The 27,063-nt window shown below is 40.6% G+C and overlaps 1 protein-coding gene across 3 annotated transcripts in view; it reads right to left on the bottom strand.

The window, feature by feature from the left end:
* The window catches only part of LOC125904945 (SH3 and multiple ankyrin repeat domains protein 2-like), a 465,143-nt gene that overhangs the window by 70,765 nt on the left and 367,315 nt on the right, over positions 1-27,063 (bottom strand). For all 3 annotated transcript variants that reach the window (XM_049602644.1, XM_049602655.1, XM_049602662.1), the window contains 2 exons: positions 22,669-22,751; positions 16,279-16,403 (listed from right to left, as the gene is read on the bottom strand). In XM_049602644.1, the coding sequence (XP_049458601.1) occupies positions 16,279-16,403; positions 22,669-22,751 (208 nt within the window). The remainder of the gene's footprint in view (positions 1-16,278; positions 16,404-22,668; positions 22,752-27,063) is intronic.

Genomic DNA, 27,063 nt, shown 5'->3' with positions numbered 1-27,063 from the left:
AGCATCTAATACACATGGAAAGTTAAAGTTACATTACATATTAATATACTTATGATTACATTTGTTCATGCAACAATTGTTAAATCTGTTTGGGTGAAAATACACAGGGGAACTAAAGGCAGCTCAAGGAAAGACAGATTTCTATAATAAGCCAACAACCTGCTGCAGTCCACCTCCAAACCTCCAGTCAGCCACACTGCTACCAACCAAACTGGCTACCCAGTCACCCATAACTAGGTCAAGGGCATTAATGCCTGCAGTCCTACTGGGAACTCAGAGACATGACCTCATACTAGAACTAAACCAAGGGAGTATGTGTTTTAATATGCAGTGGGGTTTTATGTGTCTTCTGTTTGATTTTAAGATAATTCTGTCCACACAGAAACATGGGTGCAATCTAGAATCCAAATCCAGAAATGAGGTCAGACAGCAACAAACCCAAAGTGGGAAACCAGACATTTGACAGTCTGCTTCTGTCCCTGGACTCAAACAGCAACTTTTCTCTGCTATACTTAACTGCATTTTAGGGTTCTCTGCCACCAGGATGACAGACAGTGAGTGAACAGAGACAAAATTACATTAAAAGAGATAAATTTGGGCATGTTTAAGCCAATTCTGCCAGGAAAACAGCTTTTGAATGGAGCACAGGTACATTTTACTGTTACAGGGATCACTTCAGGCACCAATTCAGTATTGTCACTCAGCTTTGGTGATGAATTGTTTCCATTACAGAAGTTAGACAATCCACTCCAGCTCCACCTCTGAACGTTCTGAATGCTCTAAATGCTTGTGTGCATAGAAAGTGCTGCAAAAATATTTTACATTTTTGATCATTATTGACTTCACATTGTAATGTTTATGACATTTTTGGTATCAATTTTAACACAAGAAACCAAAAGGTATGAAAGCATTGTAAAAACATCCCCTAAATTAAAATATTTTATGGAGTTGCTAAAACACAAATACATCATTGAAGACTATCATCTCTTTGCTGGAAATTAGCTTTTACATCATATTGTATGCTTATATTGTTATCTGGGGCAATATCATAGTGTGGCCTTAACATAAACACAGAAGCCTTTTATTTTAGAAAACAAAGCTTACACACATTGCTGGAATATGAGACTTTGGATGTGTTTGGAGACAGAGTCAGTGAGCTGCTTGCTGCACGGTGATGAGAGAGCCCTTCCTCTTCTTTAAGAGCTTTTGGAGAAAGAAATGGTGAGGACTGCTTGTGCTAGTTCACTGCACAACTGACAGTTGTGTGCTGTGCTACAGTCCTCAGAGAGATGCAGGGAGGCAGAGATCTGACAGAAGGACAAGAGCATGCGCGCACGCACACACACACACACACACACACACACACACACACACACACATACACACATACACACACACACCTGGGGGCACAGGGAGGCAGATGCATTTGCATGTTACACTGGTCACACATCCTTCTCTTGGCCAAAGTTACGTGTTATATAAGAGAGTAAGTGCTTTATTCCATCTACGTCCATTGCACGCACACACACACGCACACGCACACACTTGCACACAAGACATGCAAATACACATACAGGATATTACCTCATTATGCATGTTATGTCCTGTGAGCACGACTGTAAGGCATTTACTACATAAACATGTCTCTCTCTCTCTGACCTGCACATACCTGCAGCTCTTTGACAACCACTCTCTTCTTTAAAGATCATTTTGTTCCTGTACCTTACAGCTCCTCTAACTGCCTGCATTTGTCCCACTCATCGCTGAAGCTTTGCAACTAACAGCTGAGTTTAAAATATTAACAGTGAGTTGAGATACAAGAGTGTTATCAACTTTGGGGCGGCTGCTGGTGCACATCTGTCTGGAGCAGTCCTGAATGGCCAATTATACAGTCCGATCCAGACTAACTGTTTAAAACACCAGTCACCAATACCATAACAAAACTATCTGATGAAGGCAGTGGCATCAGCTGTATGCATCTGATGAGCACAAATTGTACATTTCCTGTGAAAACAGAGGTGTATTTTGAAAAGACACGATGTATGTAATAAGCTTAAGTTGACACGCTGTTCTGGTTAGTCATGAAAGTCTACTGACAAAACAGAGACATTTGACAAATTGAGAATTAGAATTGGTGATGGGCAAAGCAGTTCTTTAGATGTTACTGAATCATTAGAATCAGTTCATTAAAAAGATTTGTTCAAAAGATTTGTTCAAAAGATTTGTTCACCGAGTCATTCAGTGCTTGGAGGGAGAAGCCCTGACTGTGTACTGCGTAGTCCGACTCAGTCTCTCTCCATTGCTGCTGCTGCGTCTGCCCTGCACTGGTGAGTCTCATTACTTGCCAGCCTAACGTTTTAAGTTTGTTTATCTGGAAACTAAGTCTGCTAAAACAGTGGGGAGATGTGTGATTGTGTTCATGTGGCTTGACTCCTGGCTACATGAGCCGCTTGGAGAAAACAGTCCCTATGAAAGTGTATTGCTGAGAAGAAATTATTGGAATCACTCAGGGATCAGGGTTACATCGTTCACCGAGTGATTCGCCACGCGGTAGGCAGTCCCTCCCTGCACCCTGGCTGCCTCGCGACTCACAAGTGATTCATCATTCGCACAGACCGAATCGGCAGTTCCACTCCCGGCCTGCACGCTTCGCTGCTGAGCCCGACTGAACTGAGAAATGAATGAATCAGTTCCAGAAGTGATTCAGTTCAGTATGTTCACTAAACAGATTCGTTCTTTTGCACGATTCGTTCACGAACAACACAACACTAATTAGAATATGTTGAAATAGCCGATCATACAACCAGATGGATGCAGTACATCAATGGGTGATATAGGGTTGTCGGTATCAATGCATGTCAACTGGTAAGTAATCTCTATAAATAGATATTAAGGCCTGAATGCAGAATCTGTAGGCAGTGGGACAAAATTTTGTTACAGGAAGCGTAATGCTGTTATCATTAGTCACACTTCTACTGTTATTATACACATATGATTATTGTCACATATGTACACTATCAGATATTAATATATACTTTCAACATATTGTACCACAACAGCCAGAATTATAATTATAATATTATTACTTTCATTAATGTTGTTGTAAGCCACTGTCATTACCGTCTGTCCTGCATCTCTCTCTGTCTCTGTCTCTGTCTCTCTTCCTGTCTCATTGTGACATACAGATTACTGTTAATTTATTATGTTGATCAGTTCTGTACGACATCTATTGCACGTCTGTACGTCCTGGAAGAGGGATCCCTCCTCAGTTGCTCTTCCTGAGGGTTCTACCGTTTTTTTCCCCGTTAAAGGGTTTTTTTGGGGAGTTTTTCCTTATCCGCTGTGAGGGTCCTAAGGACAGAGGAATGTCGTATGCTGTAAAGCCCTGTGAGGCAAATTGTGATTTGTGATATTGGGCTTTATAAATAAAATTGATTGATTGATCGATTGATTGACTGATTGATTAATTGATTGATTGGTTCTGGTTTCCATTTGTTGTGCAAGTAGTATTGACCAATCATGTTCGAGTTGCATGCAGGTACTGTAAACAGTCAAAACAGGTGGAATGCACTGGCCACAACGCAATCTTGGAATCCGTCAGCTATGAATGAATTATTTGTCACTGTTGTGACAATAATTTAGCTTTTATTAGCTTTTTTTAATTTATCTGCATTCGTGCATAGATATCTGTTTATAGTGATCAAACAATGACAAACAAAGACAAACCTACAGAAGAGTAAATTTTTTAGGGCAGAAAAAAATATATTGCGATTATTGTGACTAAAAAAATTCCTGATAGAAATAATAATAAAAATAATGATGATGTACCAAGCAGCATGTTCCCTTACATGTGGAATATGATTTCTAGACTGGGTCATTTTACCAATGCTTAATTTTTAATAGTATATATTGTGACTTATTTTCCAAAAATTGCACTGCTTTTTAGATATAGCCCTTGGCCATATGGTGATTTCAATAATATTCCAATTAACTGCGCAGCCCGAGTACTTTTGAATCTTTTAGACTCTCAAATATCGATGTCGGCCTCAAAAATGCTATTTAATCCCAGCTCTAATCAATCACCGGGCTGTGGTGAACGCCACTAGTTTATTATTTGGTGAACGTCCTCTCACTTCTACAGACAATGACTGTGAAGTAGTGAATATACTAGGCTAGGGCAGTATCTAATTTTTCATAGAAACCTTCCTGAAATTTCACCGGAGTTACACTGTGTATGACGGTATGAGTGTGTGGCATAGTGCTATCCCCCAAACCAAGACAAAATAAAACTCACCCAAACCGTTACCATTACTCTTGTTACTCATCCAGTTAGTTGCTCTACCATTCCAACAATCACCAACTCCAGTTTGGTTGATATAATTCACTGAGTTGGCCACAGTTTATTTCACACTACTAAAGCTGCTCCTCCTTTTAGAACCACCACAGAGTCTGTAATAATTTGGCTTTCAGCCATGCTTGTTGTTGCCATGTGTAACAGTATAATCAATATGCCAACAAATTGAAATATTGCAAGTATCATGATATGAATGTTTCATATCATATTAAAAATTATACTGGTATTATCGATAATGAGACGATATGGTCCACCCCTATCTGCAATATTGTAACACGGTGATACCGCCTAAGCCTAGAAAATATCAATGCAAGCTGTGTAATAGATCTAACCTTTTCACAAGGTAATTTTGCCTTTTTGACAGAACTGAGGACAGAATGAGAGAAGCATGATGGTGACAGTGGGTCTCTAGCTGGGCCAGTTCATGCTAGAGGTTGTCTGATCAGGAACTCCAGTGGAGCTGGGAATGAAAAGTGAAAGTGAAAGTGAAAATGATCCACCAAAGAGAAATACCAATTTTATCTGTGCGTTAAAACTCTCCTTCTGTGAGGAAAACTAAACTGGTTGTCACATCTATTTGGGATTTTATTTTTCTTACTCTCAGAAGGTTTTCCAACTTGTATTCTTGTTTCTCAAAAAGAAAATGGGCTTTGTCATCTGCACTTGGAGAAACAGGGAGGTGGGAGACTGCTTGCAACAACTGCACACACTCCTCATCAGATATAATTAGACAAGATGGCAAAAAGGGAGGAATGCAGTGGAACAAATGGGAACAAAATTATTTAGAAGACTAGAAGAAGAAGTAAGCTGCTTTAATCTGTATCTGTCAAAATAATCTTTCATCATGCTTTCACATATCAATTTAGGCTCCACACAGGGAGTTTGCTGCAGTATTTATAATTTAAACCTTATCTAAAACTGACAAAATAAACAGGCTAGAGCAGTTTTCATAGTTAAACTATTGTAAGTTTAAATGAAACGAAGGCCGTGCAACTTGCACAAACACATCGGGTAATGTGAACCAGGAAGGCAGAGAATATGAGCCACCGTGTCCTATGATGAACTCGGCCTTCGGCTTAATCAGCAGCGTTGAGATGATCCCAAAGGACACTGCGCAATTATGATGACCGACCACCTACCCTGGCCATGAGGCAGAACTCTGGCTGTGTGTGCTCTGCTATAGCACACACTTTACTGGCCGGGGAGAGGAATGTATCACCCCTGACCTCCCTGACTTTTGGCCTTTCAAGCACAGCAAACTGGTAATTATGATATCAATAAGTCCATTTCCTCCTTCGTCATACACCACAGCAGACTTCCCTCAGTGACTCGTCTCACTTTCTCAAAGTCAACAAGTTGTATTGATATGAGGCGCAGACTGCTGAAGCATAGTGGTTATTGATAGAGACTACGACAAGCACCCACTTAAACACATTTAAGCAAATGATTTGAGTGCTTGTGTACAAGTGCACAAAAGGCATGTGTGCATCCTCATGCGAAGCTGTAAAAGGCGATGAAAGATTGATGCTTAGCCAAGCCCTAAATCATGCATGCAAATGGATATGTTCTGCTAATGTATGTATATCAGAAGGGAAACAGAGCACATATGCACGCTTGCAGACACAGACACAGATGTTTTAATGACACACCTCTGTGAACTTAAAACAATGGTAAGGTACTGTAAAATAACTGGCAGGCTGATATAAAAAGATATCAGCATGCACTGTAAACACACAACAATCCACTTTTATCAATACTTAGGTCACATCTTCTGTGAAAGTCAATGGTTTTTTTTACTGTTCTGTGTGCCTGTTAGTCTTTGCTCCTGTCCTTCAACCCAAGATCTGAAAATCAGTCACCTTCCACCACCGTTACTAATGTTCCACTTAAGAAAATACTTTGAGGGAGACAAGACACAGGGTTTCAAGCGTACTGCAGAGTGATGATATATCCAGCACAGTATATGTTTATTAGGGGTGTTACAAAACATGTATAGTATACATGTAACTGTTCAGTACGAGGCTTTTGGTTCAGTACGCATTATTAAAAGACGCGTTGAACTATCCTGTTACATCAGGAAAAGAAAGTATACAGCTTTAACTGTTTTTAATTAATGTTCTCAGTTTGGGGAGGTGGAGGGTGGCAGCACTGTGTCGAGATTTGAGTTGATCAGAACAGATCGATGGATGAGAGGAGCAGCTGTTTGTGACTGAAAGCAAACTTTTACATGCAGTGCTACGAATGGTTAGTTTCAACTTCTGTGTGCCTGGCGTTCTGCTGCTCTGTCTGTTCTCAGAGCACACTCTGCGCTGCCAGAGTGTGGAACTATAAATAACTGAACAGTATCAACAGCACTCCTAACTAATGGTCCCGCTCCAAAAACAAGAAAATCAGACATTTTAATCGCGGCAGGCCGCCACAAATAAATGAATATATGGAAAATTGTGGTTAAGCTGCACTAGATGAAAGAAGGAGCAACACAAACACTACATGCTAACATTATCCCTGCAGGTTTTAGGCAGTCATTCCCAACTGATTTAGACAGGGCAAAAGACATCACTGACTGTGTTTACAAGGTCTTTAGTATCCCGGTTTTGAGGCTTATCCCGGCTTTGAGCATATCTGGGATATGATGTTTACATGGAACACAGAGAAACCCGGTTATTCATATCCCTGTATACATGATAAATACCAGTAACCCATTTTATGATCACTGCATCCTATCTGCGCAGGCGTGTGTTACATCTTTTACGTCTTTTGTTTACAACAGATTGAGCGGGAAATGTGATATATTTATTATATTTAGAAGTAAGACAAAAATGACACCTCTGTGGCTTCTAGCAGGCTTAGCATTAGTAAACACTCATGTTGCATTACAGCTATGGCTCATCCACTTCATCTTCAGCAATGGGAGGAGAGAGCGACAACAAATATTGAATACGTCACCAACTTTGATAGGTATTTGGTAGAGCTTAGATCGGGCCCAAAAAATCCAGCCCGTTATGCACGTTGTGCACGTTATGTCCGGGACCGGCCCGGCCCGTCCAATTAACTGTAATTATGGACCCGAGCCCGATTTAAACCCGACATTTTTCAATAAGTTGGCTGTTATAATTAAGAGTATTAAACCTTGTTATTTGAATGACAGAAACATAGGATCTTAATGAATGGCGCAACACGGAAGCATGATTATGTAATAAAACAGGTGTTTATTTTAGGATCCAGGTGGTGAAGGGCTGTGAATAAATATTGTAAAAAAAATTGGACATTTCTATGCAAATGATTCTCACTGATAAACAAGGTCTAATTCACTAACACCAGTGCTAATAGCCACACGCAGTTTGAGTGAAGTAAATAACGTGTTTAAAGCTGGTGCAAACTGGGCGCTCCTCTGTGGAAGCCTCTCGCCCAGACTTTCCAGTGATCGTGGCAGCAGTGATCGTCTGTTAAATCAGTCTGTAAATAATATTTTGACATTATTAGGCCGGGCGCGCTGAGAATCTCAAGCTCTAGTATTCGGCTGTCACTGCCACCACGCAGTACAAGGCAACAGTGGATATAAATACGTAGCTGTGACTGGTGGGATAGGATCGTTCTCATGGAGTTTACAGATTCAGAGTAGAGAGAAAACTTCAGAATGAGCAGGGCATCCTTCAGCCGGCTGTGTGACGTAGTTGAACCATTCATGAAACCGGGATAAGGCGTATACATGCTCCAGTACTCCAGGTGGCAAAACCGGGTTTCTTGAAACCGGGAAAAGGGCATAACCCGGTTTCTGAATTTGGCATATGGTGTTTACATGCACAAACACAAAAACGGGATACTTAAAAAACCCAATCAAAACCGGGATACTAAAGACCTTGTAAACACAGTCACTGAGTGTGTACATTTACAGCCACGGATATGAGACCCTGCTCCGTAGCAGAAAATGTAGGTTTTACAATCATGCTTAAGGTTTTTGAGCCCCGTTACCATATTCCTTTACAAGCCCACTTCATCCAGACCATAATTCCTGCTTTGTACAACAACAAAAAAAAAAACAAAAAACAAAAGCCCAAATCACAATGCTAGTTTTTATACATTCATTTATTTTCTGTGACTGCTTATTTTGTTAGGGGTCGCGAGGGAGCTGGAGCCTATCCCAGCTGACAATGGGCAGGGAGAGGCAAAAGGACATTTTTCTTTGATTTCAGAAATAGAATTTTTTCACTGTAAACCCCATGGCACAGTATCTTAATGTAAAGCCTACACAAATGCCCTGGACTTTCAAAATGACATAAAAATCCCTTGTGAGCTTGACATATGTTTTTTTGGTTAAGTCAACAATTTTTGAGTTTTAAGTTAATTTGACTTACATTTATAAAGCTGATTTCACCTGATAAGATGAAGGCCAATAAAAACACTATCATTGTGCACTTAACATGTTGTGGCGTGTTGGGGCTAAATGGGTGGTTTCCCAGCATGTCGTGAGACAATGTGTTAAAGGCCATAAGCCAAAGAAAACTGTTTAAATGTGTTCTAAATCGTTCTAAAACGTTACCCATTACACAGTGAGTCATGTTTATGTCTTTCACAATGGTTTTAATAGGTTACAGTTAATGTCATGGTAAACGTCATTTTCCACCTTGAGTTGAGTCATATACACAGTTAGTGACCCACTGCCTGTTTAGATATTAGAGTGTCTAACAAAAATTTGAGGCCTTCCTGGTTCAGGGTTCATCTCTTTGCCTTATTCTAGCATATTATTCTAGTTCAATGAAAATTAAAAAAATATGTTTGCCATGTTTTTATGTTTATATGACATACAATTAAATACTCAAACAACCAAAAAAAAAAAAAAAAGTAATGTTAAACTGAAACTAAACTGAATTCCCGTCATGTGTCATGTGACACATTTATTTTGTGTCTGGGGTACTCAAATGTTCATGTTGCTGTACTGTACTAAACTAAATGTTTTGCAAGCTGTTTAAAAAAATAAGTTGAGTGAGCAAATTGGAGTTTATAGTATTCGTTGTTTGTATTTGTTCATGACTACTAAATTAATTTTATATTTTATAAGGAACTGCTTTTGTTTTATATGCTGCTAAGAAGACATCCCAGATGATGGCTCACTCAGGTTTAGCTCCATCATTGCTCAAAGTCAAAAAACATCATACTTTATGATACTTGATTTTATAAATTAAACATTTTAAAAATCAAGGAAATTTCTATTATTTGCTGTATCTAAATCGTACTGAATTGTGACACCAATGTGGTGTATCAAAACAAACAGTGAATTTTGTGAACTGTTACACCCCTAATGTTTATTTATATGGATTGGGAAATCCATCATCCATACTTGTAATGTATAAATTCCCTTTCCTTTACATGTGATAGATACAATGTACTGTACATATATACAATTATATTATACAGCAGTAAACAAAACTCCCTCTGCACAGCCGATATAGGGGATCAGGTGCTAGATGACCACACACTAAATAGATCTTACTGTGAATTTATTGAGAGCGGACAACGTGTTTCGCCTGTGGCTTCTTCAGGTTCACTCATCACCATGAGTGAACCTGAATCAACCACCGGGCTGTAGTGAACGCGTAGAAGCCACAGGCGAAACGCATTGTTCGCTCGCTACTACACCACAGAATAAACTGCACAAACATTTAATTTGAGTTTAGAGAGTGGAGCACAGATAGCCTTATTTTTTATTTTGTCTTCTTTTTCCTGTTTATTACAGCAGCACTGTAACCTGGAAATCCAGATGCCCCACCCCTAGCAAATTCGAATTTGCACTGCACGGGAATCTGGCCCCGACGAGCAGAGCCCGCTGAATCACGAATCGGAGCAATCAGATCAGTCTATCTGACAAAGGCGGGCTCTGGGCGGGCGTAACATGATGAGGAAAGCACTGTGCCACAGGAGTTAAAATGTGAACAGCCAAGATGGCAGCTGCTGAAGGACTGCGTCCATTCAATTTAGCTTTGGAAGAAATGCTAAGCCAACTACACTTGAGAGGATCAGAAGACTGCCCTAGAAGCCTTCCAGGAAGCACGTTTTTGCTGTTTTGCCGATGGGATACGGCAAAAGCATAATAAATCAGTTCTCTATAATATATACATTCTCTGCCCGGACGTCCATTGAAGTGCATTACAGAAAGTTAACTTCTGGAGCTTAGCTTCACTTAATTTATCTGTAATCGCAGCGATAACAAAGGTTGGCAAACGTTATGCTGAATGATTCAATGTAAATACTGTAGCACCAAACTAACGGAGAGACACTCTTGGTAAAGATGGTAAAAAGGCTGTTATCCTTTTCTCATATTCTGAGGCAAAAACCTTAACTTCAGTGGCACTTTATCTTGTTGTCTTTGATGGTGACAGCAACGAGATGCGGTTCACAAGCGTACACTGTGACCTGTAAATTTTGGCTTGTAATTTAAGCTTTTCATCGACCTTCTCAACAATAAAATGATGAATATTAGTAGTTTAGGTCCTTTTGGTTACTTCTCAATGACATCTGATCGTTATGTCTCCAAAAATCATCAACTGCCTCCTGCGAAATGCCGTGTACTGTGACACCTGCCATAGCGCCGGTCACTGAATGTTGATAGGTTGTCCGAGTTAGTGGAGGGGGGCGTGGCTTAGCCATAGGTCAATTCAGTTATTCACCCATGCATCCTTGTTACAGTAATGCGGCCACATTTTTATTTAGAACCACCGAACTACCTTATATTAATAAAGCTTGTAAGTTGTAATTTTAGTCTACTTTTGAATCTAGAATTACTGCCTGCTTGTATGCCACCATGCACCAGTCAAGTCTCTCTTACATTTACATCCATGACTGTGAAAACATGGATGCTTCACACACGTCTTCCCCCCGGCAGCACAGAGGATCTATACAATCAGCACAGTTTCAAGGTGGATACCCAAGATTAGTGTCACCAATTCAGTATCTGACCAAATGTCTCCCCTTCTGTTCCTGAGATATGATGTTGAGTAATGGCCAGTTAAGTGTTTTCACAGTGACACCTTTGACCTTTTGGATATAAAATGTCAGCACTTCATTATTTTATCCTGTTACACATTTGTGTGAAATTTTGTCATAATTAGTGTATGAATTCTTGAGTTATGGCAAAAAACATGTTTTGTGAGGTCATACTGACCTTTGACCACCAAATTTTAATCAGCTTATTCTTCAGTCCAAATGGACCAAAGGGAAATTTGAAGAAATTCTCTCATCACATCCTTGAGACAGACAGAAGTCAGACAGATGGACAGACAACCCAAAACATAACGCCTCTGGCCAAAGCTATCGCCAGCGCAGAGGCATAAAGACATCCTAAACAGACTGGTCCCTGCCACAATGTTAATTGCTGGATATCTTGGTAAGAAACTTTTTTTCCATGATTTTTCATTATTTTGTCCCAAACTTGCGTTTCTGTCCCTTATTATTTATGATTTTCTTAAGTTTATCTGTGGCTCTAAAACACTCCCAAATCATGCAACTTTACTCATCTACAGCACATTTTTAAATATGTCTTCAATATGTGCAAATAGTAAATATATTTACAGACAAAAGTGCAGGACACAGAGCATCACATTATTTCAGCAAAGCCTAAAACTAAATGACAACAGAACAATCCATTAGGAGCCTGCTGACAGGTGAGACAGCTGTGCAATGAGTTGTAAGTAATTGGCGCCGCTTCAGAACGAAACTGGATTGAGACAGGATGTGCTTTTTGGCAAATGTGTGTTGTGTCAGTTCCTTCATCAATTCATTGCATCTCTTCCTAGCATTGTAATAGAAAGAGCTGAGGAGTGGGGACAGAAATGTGATGAAGGCAGCAAGGATTGAGAAAATAAGGGCCTGGAAAGAGCCTGCAATGTCAACTATTCATCACCTTAAAGGGGTAGTTCACATTTTTTGAAGTGGGGTTGTATGATGTACTTAACAGTGTATCACGTACAGCAGATGGTGGCCTCCAGTTTGGAGAAGCAGGCCGGAGTATAGCCATAAAAGTTAAGCAATGTACTACTGTGGACAGGGCAGCAGCAAAATGTATAGTAGCCACCCAAAAACAAATCAAAATGAGTTCAAGTGTATGTTATATTTAGATTGTTTTCACTGCTTTACTGTGCCGTCAGACAGCCTTTTCTGATGGGGACCGATATCTGTGTGCTCTTCAAAGCCACCAGACTTCCTTGACAAAAAAGTAATTTTACCTCACAGGAGCTGCTGGTCTTCTCGATCGGTTAGTTTGTTTGTGCTATTGTGTGACTGTGGTGTATCCAAACATACCCTTTAAGGTAAACTTACAGTTTTTGTCACAGGAGTCTGGTGGCTTTGAAGAGAGCACAGACAACAGCCTCAGTTCCCCATCAGAAAGAATTATCTGACAGCAAATGGTGAAATATTCTAAATATAGCATACACTTAGAGTGATATTGATTTTTTTTATGTGGCTAAAATACATTTTGCTGCTGCCCCCACCGCGGCACTACATTGCTCAGCTTGATGAGACAGAGTCTTGATAATCCAGTCTCATCAAGCTGATGTTGCTAGCTATGTGTCCTGCATCCCTGAGGCATTAAAATTAGAAGGATGCAGTAAACTCATTGTTTAATCAGTCAGTCTTTTTTCAGCATTGGCAGTATAAAAACAAAATCGGGGAGTGCGGCAAAATTCAGCCTACCTAAGTTTGTTTATACAGAATGTGCCTTTTTCGGGGCAATGGGGGGCGTGAGCAAGTAACAAAACGTGTAGCTCAGCATGTGACGTAAACAGTGACGTGGGAGGGAAGTCGTGGCTAGCCAGTCCTTCGGCAATTCTCTCGTAAATCGGCCCGTCCTTCACCGTCCCCGTCATCTGACGGTTAATGGCCTTTTCGTCTGCGAGGGCAAGGAGGTTTCTACTGTACTACAACAAATGGATCTCTCAACAAATATTTAGCCTGAAAGTGCAGTATAAGATGAAAATAAAAAACACAGTGACTGAATTCAGTCAGTAATAGTGGTGATATTCTGCTCACACTCATTAAAGAATATGTGCTGTGGATGGCTAACTAGCTAGAGGCTGTGCAGCTGTAAATGTGTCAAACATTTTCAAGGCCCTTCGATGCATTTTGTAAACATGTTCATACTGCGATGCATCTGCAGCGCTGACTTCAGAAGGAAGCGGACTGATGAGATGATTAAAGGGGTCAACAGAAATTTGAGATAAAAACAAATGAGAGATAAGGATTGAGCGAGCTGAAGTCATACTGAGAGAGAGCTGCAGACACAGATACAGTTTGCTCTTCTCATTTGATGCTCCATTTAGCAGAAACACAAAATAAACCCATCCCCGGTACAGAGCTACTTACAGACGCACAGTCGTTCTGGAGTCATACAGGAGAAAGAGTGCATGCTCAAAATAGACAATGTGCCTTTCCTCTGACTCTGTTATGTTTCTCAGCAGCTGTGATGTGATTTGTAATATGGGAGGGTACAACATCAAATTTCTTCCAATATGTAAGCATTTTGCATTTTGATGTATTTCAGTGAGATGCCACACAGCACTAAAGATTATACCAAGTCATGTTGAAAAAAAAAAACAACAACAAAAAAACAAAACAAATCCTCACTATGGGGGCATTTAGAAGATAACCCAAGACACTGAATGTTACAACCGCGGTGCTTACACAACGCAGTGTCATCTTCAAGCTACACAGAAATCTTAATAAACCCACACAAAATCTATCTTAATGGAATTGGTATAAGATTTTTTTTTCCAAGTATGAAGCAAAAAATATCTAATTTAGAGAGAAATAAAATGATTTAAAAACATGGATGCACTGATTTCGAAATTCTGAGCTGACAACAATGTTTAAAATAACAATTTGGCCGATAGCTGATATTGATGTCTTTATATTGTTGTTTATTTTATTTTTGTTGTCAATCATTCCCCTTTTTGTGCCAGGGACAAAAAGAAATCTACACTATAAAAAATATCTGAACTGTTTAATAGTTATTCACCCTTAATTACACTACCTTTAAAAAAGCAAAAAACCAATCACACAAATTTATACAACCTTTGACATGAAAAACTTCTTTTAAAAAACTGCTTCATACATCGTAGCTCCCTCTCTAATGTCTACTTTATATTGCTATGAAAACATCAACACATTTCTACTTCAAACAGCTGTATATATTCAAGTTTCTCACCTAAACCTACATGTTACAAAATTACTCTGAACACATCATAAGAATGTCACAATTTACCTACAGCTAATACTCATTTTTACTGAATATAGCTTGAAAGCATCATAATGTAACTCAATGCAGCCTCCATGAGCTGATAGTTCTAGGCAACATTCAAAGTTAACTAGTTGTACACAGTGAAGCATTATCAGGGAAATAACAGGCTGCATCCTCTGACGTGATGATAGTGAGTTTAGTCTGGAGCCCTGCTTTTTAGTCTGCGCAAAATGGATGTGACACAACAAAAAAAAACATCGGCCACTGCCACTGGTAAATGTCATCTTATTTGCTGATAGGCCAATGGCAGTCAACAAGGAAAATATCGGTCGATACCCATGTTCAACTGATATATTGGTGCATTCGTAATTAAAAGCAAAACAACCTGAGAGCAAAACCTAACAGCTTCCAGAAAGATGAAAAGTAAGTTCCCTTTTTATATCACTGAGTGCACATTCTAGACGAGCTGCTACATGACCCCTTTTCCTCGCATTACAACAATATGTCACCATTAATTTCTAGATGGACAACAAGCACACAGACTGACAAGTACCTGTGACACTTTCTGTACCTACACAAAGTTATCATGAACTTGAGTAACAAGCTTCTCAAAGGCAAAATGTCTCCCTGCAGCCTCTTCAGTGCTGGAGAGGAGCAACCAGGTAAATAAAAGTGGTTGACAGGCAATCCAGGGCTCCACATCAACATGATGTGGCCTCAGTCAAATGAGCTTTACTGGAAAATCACAACTTTTACACAAGTTTTTTTTTTTTTTTAATAACCTAATAATCAATACTTTCATGTTCAGATCAGGTGGATAGTGTTCCTGTTCTGCATCTCACACCAGGCTGTTCATTAGGTCATACTGTGGACAGCTCCTGGTGCTGAAATGAAGTCTAATAAACTAAACAAGTGAATCAACAGATGGAAAGTGACACCACTTTATCTTAATTAAATAATACAGTACCTCTTTAATTCAAACTAATTTAATTCATCAGTGGTATTTAACCCAAACAGATTTGCATCTCACGCACGCAAATGACGATTATCTTTTCTAACAAATGCAGCAGCCTGGACTAAACAAAGATTGCTTCTATAAAACTCATGTTCTCATCATCCACAATCCACTGAAACCTAGCTTGTTGGGAGAACACATCAAACAGTCAAATATACTATACACTGCAATATCAAATGCCTTTGCATATACATTTAGTGGAGTCTGTTTGTTTTCCCCAGTGTCTTCAACAAGCGATAAATCTCCTGAACTAAGCACAGACAACACACACTTTGCTGACTTATGCACACATTTGAATTCAAACTCAGCTCCAAGAGAACACAATATGTAGAAGAACTAATATGATAACATAGCAAGTTACAGTGGCTGAACATCTTATGTTACCTCTGACTCCTTTACCCAAATGACGTAGTGCAACATGAGCATAATAGTTGCATTACCAACATGCAAACAACCAGAGTGCAAAGGTAGAATCCAACAACAATGACCTGAACCAGAAACCAAAGCCAACATGTTTTACCAGTGTTAATAAGCACAGGCAGTTTTCTTTAAATTCTTGCAAGAGCAAAAATCTCAGAGAGTCATTGTTTGCCTGATCATGCAGGACCAGGTTCTATCACTCATAATTACAGCTGCAGGTTCTGCAAAAATAGATATGAAAAATGGAACAGCTCTTACCTCGATGAGGAAGTCCCCCGTCCTGAGCCCCGCCTGCCATGCCACTCCTCCCTCATCCACAGACTCCAGGTACTGCAGGGCGGGGAAGGCAGGTGTGGGAGTAAACTCCTCAATGGGTGTATCCGCTGCACAGCAAGGAAGGGCAAAGGGTGGAAAGGGTTATAGAGAAAGCAAAATGAAGCACAGTAATACACAAAAAAACAAAATAATGATTGAAAGATTTGACAATGAAACAATGCAAGGTCAGTTTAATTTTATAGGAACACATTTTGACTGGCTAAGGTGTAATCACTAACATTACTGATGACTGCATTCCATTTACCCCTAACACATGCAATCAGTGCAACTCATGTTAAGTCAAAATGTCTGCCGTTACAGCCTGTTGATATCAAGTTCTTCTCTATGTGTCAATGACCAAGACATAGCTTGAATATGTTTAACCTAGCTTAGCACAAAGGTTTGAAGCAGGGGGAAAGAAATGATTTATGGGGTTAGTGGATAACACTTAAGATAAATAAGTTTTTCAGCATTAAAAATGTAGTGTGTTTCATTAACATGAGTTAGTCAGTTGACAACTTCTTCTAACAAACTGGTCAAAATCAAAAATGAATTTGACATATTTTGCATAGGATGCAATTAAAACAAATAAGTTAGAACATCTTAGATAAAATAGTTTGGCCACTAAATATCAACACAACTTTTGGATAAACATTAGGTTGGTTCAAATTAATTAAGTTTTTCAGGGCCAAAGCAAATCATGTTGGTTGTACTAACTGACTGACTAACTAATTGAGACTGTCAGTTTTTTTTTAAAAAACTCATAGGATTTACTCAATAATGCCAGAATCTGAACTACTTAAAAGGATACATGCAAATTGTTATCTTGATTGTTTTAAGTTGAACCAGTGGATTGTGTTTTTGAGTGTGGTCCCTCCAACAGCTCATATCATCCACATTTCACATATGGAAATGGTTTTATGAAAAGCTATATTCATGTCATATTTCACAGACTGTTATAACAGGGGTTTAAAAAACTTTCCTGTCAGCTTTCTGGCTGAAATTCTGAATTGGAGATATCAGGATTTTTTGTAACAACATTTCCCATTTGGCAAAAAGAAATAAAAATACAAACAACAACAATACAAACTAACGACAAAACAAGTGGCTGCAAAACCATCACCACTTGCAGTTAAATCTATATAAATTCTAATGTGAACTCTAATACATTCAGTACAGCTAATTAAAAATAAATAAGACACAGATTGTTTCTTTCTCACTTTCACTTGTTAATGAACTGCTACAAATATGCAAAACAATAGCTAATTTTGCCTGTTTATATGGTGTCACTCTCTAAATACAGCTATGGTGTAACTCCATGGTTAGCAATGCAAGGCCGTCATAATTAATGCCTGAACGCTCTCAAGTCAGATTCACTGAAGTTTTTCCTATTGCAACACTGACAGAGTGCAGTTTAAATGCTGCAGTTATTTCCTGACTAACCCCAGCTGGACCTGCTTAGCATCTGAACAGTCCTGACCTTACAGTGGGACAGCAGCTTTGCTGACTGTCAAAACTGAACAAAAGGTGACTTTTAAAAGTATTAGTGACAATCTACAATGTGCAAATAGGACAGTTTGGGACTGCTGAAGGCTATTTTTGGTGTTGTTTTACTCTTAATGGATACTAACTGTCTCCTCTTGCATCCAGTCTTTAGGCTAAGATAGTGGTGCTAGTTTTAACACAGAGAAACTCACTGGGATAAAGTAGATATAAATCTTATCTTAATCTGGGTATGATGCTAAACAAGCATGTTTTCCAACATTTTCCTAAGTTTTATAGTTGTTTCTCGTGGTTTCCCCTTAATAATAAGAGACTTTGGGGAAAATTTATTTACTAAAAGGAATTATTCTGCATATACATAGGGATGTCCCAATCCGATATTTGGATCGGTATCGGCCGCCGATATTAGCAAAAAATGTGCATCGGCATCGGATCGGACTGCATGGAAAAATGCCGATCCAGAACTCCGACCCAGTTTTTCAAGGAGTCCGATCCAGGTTTTCTGGCCAGCCCAGCACTCCGCAATTTAACCAGTCCATTCCAGTGATCCGCTCCAGCACTTACTATCAATCCACCAGGCCAGCATGCCGACACACAGGAAACAGCAGCACCAGGCTGGCATTGACACTACTAAAATAACTGAAAAGGAAAGGCTGCATTGTTTGTTAAATGTCAACAATGTCTTGCGGTGTTAATCTATTTTTTATTTATTAGGGGGCCAAAGCGGAGTGTGGAGTCTTGCTGCTATTTTAATTTCAATGTTAGACATTTTAAAGATTTCTTGTGTTGATTTATTTTCTATTTATTAAGGGGCCAAAGCAGCCAAAGGAAACCAGGTATATTTTTTATTTAATGTTAATGTTCAAGTTTAAAGTTTGTTTATTTAACCCTGTTAACAATAAACAGGTCAGTTTCTCATATCGGGCGGCACGGTGGTGTGGTGGTGGTTAGCACTCTCGCCTCACAGCAAGAGGGTTGCCGGTTCGATCCCGGGCGTGGGAGCCCTTCTGTGTGGAGTTTGCATGTTCTCCCCGTGTCAGTGTGGGTTCTCTCCGGGCACTCTGGCTTCCTCCCACAGTCCAAAGACATGCAGACTGGGGACTAGGTTAACTGATAACTCTAAATTGTCCGTAGGTGTGAATGTGAGCGTGAATGGTTGTTTGTCTCTATGTGTCAGCCCTGCGATAGTCTGGCGACCTGCCTCTCGCCCGATGTCAGCTGGGATAGGCTCCAGCCCCCCCGCGACCCTCAAGAGGATGAAGCGGTTAGAAGATGATTAATCAGATTAATCAGGTTAGTTAGGATCATTCTAACTAACCTGATTAAGTAGTTGTTCTTGTTAGAGTAATATCGCTTGATCAAACCTTTTCTAACATGACTGACAACAAAATAAGTGAGTATGTATAATACGCGCTTGGATCGGATCGGTATCGGTATCGGCCAAAACTCAAGGCTGTAATATCGGTATCGGATCGGAAGTGAAAAAGCTGGATCGGGACATCCCTAATATATATATATACATATATGTATAAAGAAATTAAATTGAAATTTGACAAAACATACTGACAGTATGTAGTTTTAGTGAAAAATCATCAGTGTTGGCATTCAAAGACCCACACTGGTTTAACCACAATGTCACATATAACCCTTCTGAATGAAATCAAGTCATTTTGAGGCATATACAACTTTTCAGTCAACAGATGAGAGCTGAAATCTCAGATAACTGGTATTATGACAACTTTCAACACCTTGGTTTGTGTAACGATACTAAAACAATACATTTTTGAAGACCTCTAGGCCCATTTTCAAATTTCATACATGTCATTCCTATGGTCTAAGAAATAAAAATATTAGTAAACAGGAACAACTCTGTCACAAATCCAACAGCTAGAGTGCTAGAACTCAATTTATGATGTCATCGGATAATCTGGAGCTGCTCCATAAACAATGAATGGTGAGAGATGACACTGACACTGAGAGCAACCACAAGAGTATTCTGGGTATATGGGGAACAGTTTCTGATTCGGACCTGAGAACTCAACAACAGAATAGAGCTCATTTGGGTATCAAAAAAAACAAAACAAACAAAAAAAAAAACTCTGTGGGTCCACAAAATCAGCTGCCCATTCATTGTCTAAGGAGCAGATCCAGACTGTATTCCCTGTGACATCACAAGTTTAAGACTTGAAGAGAGAGTAACTCATGTTCACAAATATTGACAGAACTTTCCAAGGCTGGGGAAATAACGTATTCTTACTTTAGGTGGTTTTACCCTTTAATTTTGTCTCAATACAGTGCAGCCTAAATAAAATAGTTTCATACAAAATTATGATTTATCTGATGAAAGAATAAAAAATGAGACTAAGTATCTCATGAAAGCTTCTGAATGGCCATACTTGACAGTTTTTTGATACTCATTGCTAGAGCTATATTTAAGTTGATACTTAAAAAGTATTGAGGTTTGATACCCAGCTGTATGGTTTAAACAGATTAGATGAAAGGTGATAACAATAATGGAGACAAAAAATATTTGGTTATTCAAATTGGAAGGCACAAGACAAAACAGCGTTATTGACCTTAACAGGATGGTTTGGATTTTTTGAAGTGGGGTTGTATGAGGTACTTATCCATAGTCAGTGTGTTGCATACAACAGGTGTCAGTTTCCCAGTTTGGAGAAGCATGCTGGAGTCTGCTGTAGAGGGTTCAGAAACAAGGTGTATTTTAGCCAAATAAAAAAAGGCCCACCAAAAAAATCAGTTTAAAAATGCGCTATATTGAGAGTATTTTCACAGCTTTACCTTTCCATCAGACAGCCCGTTCTGACAGGGAAGATGTTGACAGCTTTAGTACCCCATCTATGCTCTTGTCAAAGCCACCACCACTGCCACAATCAGTTAGTTTGTGTTATTGTGTGACTGAACTAACCCTTGCACATAATAAAAACTGATTGACGCAGTGGTAGACAGGCAGCTCCTGTTTAAAGCAATAATAAATTACTGTTTTTCTCAATGGAGTCTGGCTTTGAAGTGAGCTTAATTTTCCTGTTGTAACTCACTGTCTGATAGTAATGTTGAGCAGTGAAAACACTCTCAATATAGCTTACACTTAAAGTGATATTGACTGTTTTAGGTGGCACTTTTTTTAGGTGGCTAAAATATGTTTTGCTTCTGACCCTTTCACCACAGTACATTACTTAGCTTCCATGTTAGACTCCGGCCTGCTTCTCCAAACTGGGGGCGTGCCGACTGACATGTACTGTATGTAATATACTGTCTATGGGTAAGTAGCCCATACAACCCCACTTCAAAAAAATCTGAACTATCCCCCTAAGAACACTTCAAAGCAGCGTACATAAAAAAAGATAACTGTGCTCACACAGCACATGCACACCAGTACATTGTTTTGTATTTAGTGATCTTTATAATGCTGTGGTTGACTTACTCAACAACAGTTAACCATCCAGCCTGTACTGTACTATCTCTGCATTCTCCCCACACATGGTTTGAGCCCACCCTCCCTCTCTTGCTCTGGGGAAGGTTAAAAAAAATATTGCGGCTGGGAGAAACCAGTGGTGACAAGTGACACTTCCTATAACTCATCCTCCTACTGGAAGACACTGTCCACGAGCGCATAAGAGGGTTTCATGAGGGTATTTACATGACTGTGATGGCTGTGTTTCTTTAGGTGTCTGTCTGCGTGTGTGACATGTAGACAGAGAAGGAGAAAGGGAGAGAGAGATGGATGGGGAACAAAAAAAAAAAACGGCAGAGAGCAAAAGAGGATGTAAGCTTATGTGACAGCTCGAGCATCAGTGCATGTTTGTGTGTGCGTTCACCCCCGTGCAGGGATAAGCTCGGCTGGGTCAGTTCCCCGGGGTGATAGCAGAGTGTGTCAGAATGACTAGAACATTCCTCTTGTTTTTCAAGCCAAATCCTCTCTCCTCTCCCTCCATGTCAGTCCCTCTCTCCGTCTCTGCCTCCCCCTTTTCTGTGTGTGTGTGTGTGTGTGTGTGTGTGTGTGTGTGTCTTAAAAAACGGGAACATGAATATACTAAATTTATCTCTCGACACAGTAACCATGGCGTAGACCAATCGAACAGCACCGCACAGTTGTGGAATGCAACGTGGATTATGACATGGCGAGAATCGTCATAGAAACCAACGCAGCAGCTCAAACTGGCTATTTTTAGAGCCAATCTCATGGCCTGGTCAAATATCAAACTGCTTGGATAGGCCTCTCGTGTCACAACAATCCATGATGTGGTGGGACGAGGTAAATGATGGTGGAGCTTTGAGGCAGGTATGCACCAATCATAAAGCAAGAGCAGATTTGCTATCAAGAAAAGAAACCAGTGATGTCATATTACAGAGGTTTATGTCAGCCCTGGCAGGTGGGTAGAACGTATTACAAACATAGGCCCATGGACATCACAATGTGGACAAGTCTGGGTGGTTTTACTGTCAGCTGCGTCCCTGACAACACATGCCATCACAACTTATCTGACACTCTCCCGGTATGGGGGGGGGGGGTCACACCTTGGTTGCAAGTGTATTTTTAATTGTAAGACTTCCTTGCATGTTTGTGTAGCCTAAATCTTCTTGGGGATGGGGGGTCACCATTCCATCATGTATTCTCACACACCTGAGCCTCTAAGGCGGATCTAAGATGAGCCAAACTGCACATAAACCACATAAAACTGCAGCAGAGAACATTTTGCAATGTGAACATGTGCTTTATGCAGTTTGTGCAGATTTATGTAGATTTGGTGAGAGAGACAGAAACAGACAAATAGTATACAAAAAGCAGAAAAAGTTAGTACATGATCCTACCTTTTGCTCCTCGCAGGACGAAGCCAAATCCCTCATTCTCCTTTTTCTGGAGCACCACCGTCTTCTCGTCCACCACGCAGTCACTGTGGAGGAGATGCCGAGCAGAGCGCCCGTTAGCACAGCCCATCATCCGCAGCATAGCCACGGACGCCCTGCCCGAATGGAGGTTCATGCTGTTGGAGGAGCGCTAGTCCGGCCAGGGCAGGGCAGGGCAACCCCGACCCCACCCCACCACCACCGCTGCCTCCTCCTCCCCCTCCTCCTCTCGCCGGCCTCTGTCTCTTTCAAACGGTATGACAGCGGCCCCGGCAGCCCGGCGAAAGCATCTCCAGAAGAGAAACGACCCCCACCCCCCACCCCCCAAAAAATAAGAAAATAAAAAGAGAGAGAGAGAGAGAAAGAAAAGAGGAGAAAAAAGGGAGACGGTGATAACGAAGACGCGCCTCCCTCCCCTCTGTGCAACTCCCTTGCAGCCGCAGCCCGTCAGCCGCCTCTCCTGCGCGGGGACGCGGGGTCGGCAGCGCGGTTACCCCCGCCGCTGCTGCTGCGGAGGCTCCGGGCGGCGGAGTGGGAGGGCTGCACCGTCGAGGAGAAGCGACATCAGGCTGGTGGTGATAGCGGCTACTGGCTCATGATGAGGCGGGGAGGAAGGCTGCAGCTCGCCGGGATGGGGGGTGGAGGGAGAGAGTGCGAGAGGGAGGGGGCAGCAGAATCTCGGTGTGAATGGATGTCTAGGTGTGCTGTGCTCTGCAACGTGCAATCACAGCTACACAAGCGACTGGCTGGTGGGGAGGGACTGTGTGTGTGTGTGTGTGTGTGTGTGTGTGGTGGGCAGAGAGAGAGAGAAATGGGAGGGTGGGTGTGACCAGCAGTGGAGTGGGGTGACAGCGGGGTGTTATATGGCCCAATGACCCAACTAACATATTAACATCAGTCAATTGATTGATTGATTGATTGATTGACTGAAAGTCCTGCTGACGTTTGAGGGTTGCGGCTGTCATCTGCAGTACATTCACTTAATATTTCCCCCACAAACTATTCTTTTTGTGATCGACTTTCTTGGAAACCATCGTAAGAACATGGAAAGTTTCTACTTAGTTTCTTATCTTAATTTAAGAATATACTATTTATCCTGATAAGACATGAAACATTTTAAGAAAAGTTTTTGTTTTTTTTAATGAGAAAAGTTTTTTGTACCATGATGTTTGTATGATGTGATAACATGAAAATATCGTAAAAATGTGGAAAAATTGTTAAAACAAGAAACTTTTCACATCATTATCTGATACTAATTTGGTAATCAAAACAACAATTTGGTAATCAAATTATTAGAATATTATAATACATTTTTTAAAAAGCTGACAAACAATAAATATGGCCTTTGGGGGACCCTCTGTACCCTGGGCAGTTGTTCCCTTTGCCTCCCTAAATAAATGTATAGACGTAGTTATAACTTAGAGCAGGGGTTCCCAACTGGTCCAGCCACAGGGTAGAGATTTATCCTTAGTTATTGGTTCAAGGTCCACAGTTTGATATATTTAGCATCATAGATGAGTTTGGCCATATCGTTGAGCCAGTTTGCTGTCACTGTCAAGTAGCTATCCATTAGTCACTCAATCTACAGCAGGAATCAGTGCTTCAAAATAAAAACTCTGTGCTGCAAATTCACTGGACTTAAAAATAAACTGTGTTTTTACAAATCTGGCACATTTGCGAGTCACTTGAGCTCTATTCAGAATGGACCTGCTACCCACTTTTGGACCGCGACCCACCAGTTGGGAACCACTGACTTAGAACAGCTATTTTATAAAATGACATGGGTGCATGAAAACTTAGAAACTGATCCTCCGTGTTTCTTTACCCATTAAAGAACAGAAGTGACAGCTGTGCAGCCAGCCTGCAACTACAGTTAGAAATGCATGCATTACAAAATGCATACAACGTTATGTCTCCCATTTCCTCTTTTTAACTAACAGTGACAGCAGCTGCTGTTGCTTATCCTATCATACACTGTTGTTGTTGCTGTGTGGTTGTGTATATGAGGAATCCTCCATATGGTGATGCAGCTTCTCTACTACAAGGGTAGGCTTACTGCAAAATGAAAGGCACGTCTTGAAGTTTGACTCAGCAGTAAGCTGTCTAATCTGACACATTCCCCTTCACTTACAATTTGTTAAGCAGGTACTTTTTTTTTCTCTCTCGCATTTTCTGGAATATGCATGAAATGGTACGTTCCATCTCTCATTTCCTGCAGTAATCATGGCCGTGCCTGGTATGCTGAGACTGATCAGAGTCATGAAGCAGAGCTGGAGGGAGAGGTGCAACTTAAAGGCCAAGTTTGCTCCTCCAGCCTGAGGTGTTTGCTGTAAGGGTGCATCATTTGGCTCATATAAGGTACAAGGATTACACTGAATAGACACGTGGGATGAGAGAGAGAAAAGACAGAGAGAGGGGAGAATAAAGAAGGAGAGAGAGGTGCGACTGCCATCCTAGCAACAGTTCCCTTAGCAACGCAATCTTTCTAGAGAGGAAGGCCTACACTGCTGACACACTGACAGTTATCTCCTAACATTCCCTTACACACACACATTTACACACCCTCTGACCTACAGTGGGCGTCCACTGTAATCACACCTTGATCACCCAAATCTAACATGTTGGCAACTTCAATAGGTCAGCGCGCCACAGTGTGCAAAAAAGGACCTGACACTTTATCGAAGGTGTCATCTTGTTCAACAAGTGACGAGAGGGGGACAACACACTGAGGCTGCTTTATCAAAACAAAGTGGAGCATGCAGGATGTGGGACATGCTGTTCGACAGGCTGTATGGGATGAAGTGCAGGCTTTCCCCAGGGAGCACGCTGCCTCAATCTGGGCTCCACCGTGGGAGGCTGCGATGTATTTATAGTCTGGTGGAGAGGTTCTGTATGCAATGTAATGGCTGTTTGTCTGTCAGACATTCATCTACTGCTGTCCATGTGGAACTTCTTATTGGAGTTTGGAGGTCTGGCTCAAGGGCACAGTGGTAAGACAATCACCAGGCTCTTATATTGCATGACTGAAGGATTGTGGAAAAAAATTATGAGTAGTAAACTATCAGTCATTGTGGACGTGGGCTTCTAACCTCTCAATTGCATGCTCGTGCCACGTAACGCCACGACGACTCCTGGGGCACCAGCATTATCAGCATTTTATCTTAGACAGCAAAGAGCTGATGCATCATGTACAAAAATCCACATCTGGCTTTCCTCGCTCTCCATCTCACCCTCGCTGCAGCCTCAGTCAGCAGGGAGGAATTGTCTGTCCACAAGTCAGATTTGAAGAGTAATGGAAAAGAAGAGAGCTCCTGAACACTGTCTCAGTGCATAAGTTTTAATTGTCAGTTCAGGCTTTTAGTCTTACATCATCAGGACATGCAGCGTTGAAGAGTCAGCAACAAACAAATGGCAACGCTTTTACAGCAGCATATTGCTGCCACTCTGAAAACAAACGGCTTTATTTCTTTCTCTAACTAGAAAATGTGTTAACACCAAATCTTTCCTCTGAGAAGATCTTTTTGTGTTTGTCTCTAAACAATTTGGGGCCATGTTGGAAATATCTCACATTATGTTATCAGTTTGAACTAAGGAGTTACAGATAGTTCAAATCAAAGACAAAGAAATAATGAAATAGGTTCTAAGTATAATAAGTTATATAGTGGTGCTGCAGTTTGTTATGTGCTGCTCAGGGAGAAAAAGACATAATGATTATAATGTGCATCTTGTCTGAACCTTAAAGTACAGAACAGCATGTTTGCTGAATGTACAGAGCACCACAATTTTCATAACCTTTACACCATGTATATTTTTTTATTGACATTAATAATGATGATTTTTCCAACAATACAGATATTGTGTGCAAGAACGTCACATGCTACATTTATCCTGCACATTGCATTTTGAAAACATTCTGGCTGGAAGGAATGAAGCAAAAGTCAAGGGTGTACATACTCTTTAAGAGCAATTATGACATGTGATCTTGTAAAGCATTACAGATAGCATATCCTGGATATTTATCAGCACACACAGGTGTGACTACAGCAGCTCCAGCCATAACTTACAATGCTTTGAGCACTCTTGTTATAATGTCCTGATGGCAGGGAGTTTGACAATTAAACATTTTGCATTAAGAAATGCTCTCTTCTTTTACTCTTCTAGAGCCTTTGGGGTGCAGTTATCGTAAAACCTGACTGAAGCACAAGCTATTATGGTCAACTGAGAGGGCTGCGTGGACTCAAATTGATGTAAATCTATTCCGTTAAACAGATGTCTGAGAAATGACTGAGAAATGTGGCTGAAATGCAGCAATCTTGGATTTGTTTCTATGATTTTTGCTTAAATCTTTACATTCTGCAC

Source organism: Epinephelus fuscoguttatus, linkage group LG2 (assembly GCF_011397635.1).
Source record: "Epinephelus fuscoguttatus linkage group LG2, E.fuscoguttatus.final_Chr_v1".
Lineage (NCBI taxonomy): Eukaryota > Metazoa > Chordata > Actinopteri > Perciformes > Serranidae > Epinephelus > Epinephelus fuscoguttatus.
Note: the sequence above shows the minus strand (reverse complement) of the source record. Positions and strands in the feature narration are given on the sequence as shown.